This window comes from Trypanosoma equiperdum (genome assembly GCF_001457755.1).
Source record: "Trypanosoma equiperdum strain OVI genome assembly, contig: ctg_1673, whole genome shotgun sequence".
In the NCBI taxonomy this organism is placed as follows: Eukaryota; Euglenozoa; class Kinetoplastea; order Trypanosomatida; family Trypanosomatidae; genus Trypanosoma; species Trypanosoma equiperdum.
In genome coordinates, this window is record NW_027123697.1 from 4,984 (window position 1) to 10,574 (window position 5,591).

Consider the following 5,591-nt stretch of genomic DNA (forward strand, 5'->3'; position numbering starts at 1 on the left):
TAATATCATAATAATAATTCGGTGAAGAATACTAAATATAATGCCAAATTAGAATCTTTTAAAACAATATTAAGTGTCCAACGAGAGTGAATGAGAGGCGAGGGGAGAGAGAATGACAGAGAATATGCGTAGTTTCAGACACAAACATGACAAAGGGAAACATTATACACAGGGAGATGATGGAAGTGAAAATTGGGTAGAGACAGGGTAGAGGATGCAAACCAAATTTGATAGCTACGTTATCAGGAGCAATAGAGGCAGAAAAGGAAAGCTGAAAAACATAAATATAGAGTGAAACAATAGGGTTCGCTGTAATATGCTAAGAAAGAAAATAATACGTAATGAAATTTATCCCTATGTTTGAAAATCGCAAATACATGCTATTTCAGGAATAGCGGTATAAACAACAGGATTGTTAATTTATGAAGCCATACTAATTGAATTCTCATAATAAAACAGTGTGGTTATAGTATTTATCACGTAAGGGTAGCAAACTTCGTAGTATATTTGAGAGAAACAGTACGAGTCGCTACTGCAATTGTAATAAAAATGCATACGCAAAATATGTAAATGCAAACTACAGTAAAATACAGTTAGTGTGTGATTATAGGTATGGCCAAAGTTATTTCATTAAGAAAGTATCAGATTTTTGTGCCCAAATATAAGCTATTTACACTGAGTATACACACTTCACAGTTCAATTATTTAAACATCAAGGCATTATCTATATGAAATCTTTTCCTTAAATAAAGACCTTAGCGGCGCAATTGACTTGTTTCCTTAATGTTTCTAAGCTTTTTTATAAAACAATCAATTTTTAGGTTTATTACGGAGATAAAGTTTATTATATTATGGGCTCTATTGTTGTTATTACGTTCGTTTTATTTAAGCGAAATAGATTTTCAATAAAACACAACAACAAATATAACACAAAATGATTCTAGCAAAGTAAGAGTGTTTGTAGCTGTCGTTCAAAGTCATGCAACTCAAGGATGGTGTAGACTCATATTGAGTGCCAAACTCAGCCATGTTGAAATCATTACAATTGCAATGGGAGGTTTTTATAGTCATGTTAAGAGGCATAGATGGGTTATGGAGTTTTTTGGAAAGACAGAATGCAAATGATGAATATATTGTAATTCATTTGGATAGATCTGACGTTATAATATCCGACAATTATAAGTATTGTAAAGTTGTAAAATATTTTAAACAAAGTACTGCAGAAACTGAAGAAAATATCAGTGAAGAGAATGTCGTCAGATACCATGTACAGAGATGCTATTGTTTTTTTACTGCTTGGTACATAAAAAAGAATAGGATAAGAAGCTACCGCATTTAATGAAATCTCCTTCTAGTAAAAAGCCTTATCTTAGTGGTGGTGGTTTGATAGAAAGAGTTTGGGCTTTTAAAAGGTTTGAATATGCATTTGTATAATTATTGGAAAGAAGTGAGGAGTGGTGGTGAGAAAAAAGTATTTATAAGACTTTGCTGATTTGTGGTGCTACCCAAGAAGAAGCTGTTGGGAAGAGATTTGTTTTGAGGAAAGGAATGATTGGGTTGGATTACGATGAGAGATACTTTCTATTTCGAATAATTGTGAGATTAAGAGACTCCATTTATCCATTTTCAATGGCAACCATTTACATTGGAGGAGAAAGCGAAGCTGATTATGAAATATCTTACTTGTTATAAAGTGTAGGAAAGGAGGCATTTTATTCCAAGATATTTGTTGAAAATTCAAATCTTGTGATAAATGGAAGAATGTTGGATTTTGTATATGGGAATATTTCTGGTGGTGCATATATAGAAGAATATTTGTTCAAGGATAAAAACTTGTAATGATTATTGGAAAGAGAGATAAAGAGAGCACTAAAAGTTGATAGAAAAGCATATTATTTAGCACTACTCAAGTAATTCATTCACCGCAGCATTAGACGGGCATTAAAGCTACTGTGTCAGCAAGAAGCCAAACGACCGCAACATTAGAATTCAGCTCTAAAAAAACCAGCAACAATGATACCACAATGCAGCCTGAGTTTGAAGGTGCGAAACAACATTGACCCTGTAAACAAGAATAGCGACGAAACTAATTGCAAAATACATTAGAATGTTAACAATATTGGTGTTGGCTAATAAACGCAGGGCAAACATAGGCCCGGAACTCCTATAATTCATCAACCACAGCATCTTTAATAAAAGTAATCACACCTGCCAAGACTCCTATAAAAGCAGTTCTACTTCACAAATCCTTAACGGCGACTACCACTAGTACACAAACAGCATCAAGTAGGGACAGCAAACACAAACAGGCGTACTAGTGCCAAAGCCGTCGATAATACACGATGTTTCTGCCATGTATTGCTTTAGTCGCGATGTTAGCAAGGCGCTTCTCTGACGCAGCCAACATAACCACAGCAGAAAACTAAATCATCCACGGCGCGGTGTGTGAATTTGTTGGGATGCTAGACCGACCAGTCGATGTGCAGAACATGCCGCTGCGGAACGACAAAGACTACAATTTCTTGCAGGCGGTAAACTTCTCCCTTGCACCTGAAGAATGGCAGAAAAAATTCTACACAGATGCGGAACGCAAAGCTGTACACCCATCAGCTGAGGCAGCAAAAGTTGATAAACAAGGCGGCGGCAAATGGTGACAAAGCTGGCAAACCGCAGCCTAAACCTTCAAAAAAGAAGGTAAAGACACTTCGGCGATCACAAAAGAGATCTCCGGCATAAAAATACCGCGACAAAAAGCTATAGCCCAAGATGAAATCACCGCACTGACCGAAGAAGCCAAAGAAGCACTCGACCAGTACCCGAATGCACAAAAAGCGGACGCCGAACTAACGAAGGAAAGCGCCAAAGCGGCGATCACCACAGAAGCACTAGGCGCGCCAGATGCCAAGATTACAAGTGTAACGGACGAGCAAGCATTCGGGGCAGATATCAGCAGAATCACCCGCGACGATGTTTGCAAAGCGCAGACCGCCAAGCCGAGCGCCAACACTGCAGCGGCTATACTTGCCTGCATCTGCGCCCCCGATGCCACAACACCGGTTACAGGAGGGGCCTGCACACCGGCACTAAAAACCACACACACGTGGACATCAACCGGTGGCACACTCGGAAAAACTAAACTAGCAGCCTTTCTCAACAGCTGTAAGCCAAAAACAACATCCAAAGTAACAGCAACAAAAATATCGACCGCCATCAAGAACCTAAGGCAACATATATTGGCAGATACCTCTAACGGCTATCTTGTAGCCTTCTGGAAAACAGGATGCACAGGTTCATCAGCATCAGGGATGTTCGTTACGTTCACAAACCTAGCAGCCGACGAGCGGAAGCAGTGAAGCAGCTTACACTAATCACAAGCATGGAAACCCTAGAACAGCGGCTCCGAAAACGCGAAGCGGCAGTAAAAATGGCTGCGACTGTGAACGACTCGGTTAAAAGCAAAAAGAAATCGATTAAAGCCGCTGTAACAAAAGCACTACTAGGAAATAAAGACACACAAAGACATGACTTGCCTATGACAGAGACAGGCGGTCACCTCAAAAAGAAAATAACAGAAACAGATGAAACGTGCGAAAAGAAAGGAACAGGAGATAACTGCAAAGATGGCTGCAAAGTGGAGGGGGAAGGTACTGAAAAAAAGTGCGCAAAAGATCCAAATTACAAGCCAAACAAAGAAAATAACTCAATATGGGGTAGTGGCTTCAGATAGGTGTACAAAACACAAAGGCGAAGCAAGTTGTGAAACGGAAAATAAGGGACAGAAAACAGGAGAAAAAGCCCATTGTGGATGTATTGAAAGCAATTAAAGAAATAATAGTTTCATCGTCAATAACAAATTGGCTCTGATGGATGCTGCTTTTATGTTCTTTCTGTTTTAAGTATTTTTAATTTTATGTAATCTATGAAATTTATGTTATTTTGAGAGAATTTGAAATTTTTTCTAAAATTTGATATATTTTAACACTTTCGATCCAGCCTCGAAAATATAAAATTTTGGTATGATAGTGATATAAGTGTAAAGCAACAAAGTGAAAGGGTATGCAAATGAGTAATCTTATAGAAATTTCCTTTTTTCTTTTGTATATTTTATGCATATTAGTTAGGGTTATAGTAATAGCCTAATAATAGCATTAATAATACCGATCGTGATAGTCATGGGAAAGTGTTGTGAGTGTGCATATACTAATAATTAAATAACAGTTGATGTGAACACTAAAGAAATAGCTAAATAGAAACGCTTAAACAATTGAACGGGTTAAATGTGAGTAAGCGATTATGCAGGAAAGGAAGTGGGAGAGAACAAGGAATATCATAAAAAGGGTGCAGATAGACGAAGAAATAGAGAAGGGGAAATTTCTTAGCTTCAAGTACAAAGGCGAGGGTTGGATCATTATACATGACAATATGAAGACTAAGTATATGAGGAAGAGACATAATGCACTGTGCATGGTAAATGGGTCACTACACTGTACGCACAAACTACGGAAAGGGAAAAAAGGGAAGGAAATAAAGAATGAAATAGCAACATACACAGAAAAAGAAAAAGGAAATGAAAGTAATGCGACAGGATGAGGTAATGCTCGAAGAGTTAGTGAAAATTGGATAGACGCAACAGCGGAGGTCGGGTTAATGACTGTAGCTTTTAGTCTTATTGCGGATACTTATATCCAAATATGAGGAGGTTCAAGAAGAATATAAAGCGGAAACAAGTGAAATAAGGGATTGGGTATGTGCGAGATAGTGACATCTTCTTCTTAGATACAGAAATTATAAGCCACATTAATGGAAGAACAGAAGATACTATTGGGAATAGAGTTTTAAAACTGGAAATGCTAATGGATCAACGTAAATAGCAACAGAAGAATAAATACGTGGAAACTGCTTTAATGAGAGCATATGTGAAATGGTGCTGCAGCCTATTAAATAGAAAGAACCAGTAATGGGAATACTTCTCAAATTCCGGATTGGCATACTGCCTATACATTAAAAGTTTTAAAGAAAGAGTAATCCATATTAAAACCAAGACGGATAGACAGTTAAGAGAACGAAAAAGGGAGTTGCAACAGACAATGAAGTTGAAAATGGCGTCCTTTTTGCAAACGGTTATGCTGCTGACACCTCAAATCACCCATATTTCAAAACAAGTAGAGACAATATCACTCATACGACATAAAAGTGAAGTTATATAACTACTGAGGAGCAAAATTAAGAAGAGGAGTCGAAGCAGATTACAAGCGAACAAAGTACACAAACATCGAGATAGTTTGCATTTGGATTTTTTGACTACTGTAGATATGGAGGTGTGCCCCAGCTGAGGAGTAGATAAACAAAGTTTTTATGAATGCTTATATATTGTCCCTATCACAACTAACAATTGCGCCGAAGTGACCCACACATATCCCGGAAGTGACGTAGAAGCATCAATGTGAGACAAAGAAAAGAGTCAAAGTCAAGGCCCTGCAACCACACTACGCCCACATAAATCTAACTGAAGCAGTTCTTATAAAAGCTATCTTCCTACTGTTAGAAGTGAATAAAGGAAGTTTTGTGGAGTGCTAATCTCTTTCCTTGAG

The 5,591-nt window shown here is 37.7% G+C and overlaps 1 protein-coding gene and 1 pseudogene across 2 annotated transcripts; one reads left to right on the forward strand and one right to left on the reverse strand.

The window, feature by feature from the left end:
* Positions 1-951: 951 nt before the first annotated feature.
* TEOVI_000659300:pseudogene lies at positions 952-1,438 on the forward strand (annotated as a pseudogene). The gene is given in 4 exon segments: positions 952-1,098; positions 1,100-1,303; positions 1,306-1,416; positions 1,418-1,438. Coding segments are annotated over 4 exon segments (483 nt in total).
* Positions 1,439-2,674: 1,236 nt separating this feature from the next.
* TEOVI_000659400 (uncharacterized protein) lies at positions 2,675-3,211 on the reverse strand (the record flags this gene model as incomplete). Its single annotated transcript, XM_067222671.1, has 1 exon — positions 2,675-3,211. The coding sequence occupies one exon, from the start codon at positions 3,209-3,211 to the stop codon at positions 2,675-2,677; it is 537 nt and encodes a 178-aa protein (XP_067078772.1).
* Positions 3,212-5,591: the final 2,380 nt, after the last annotated feature.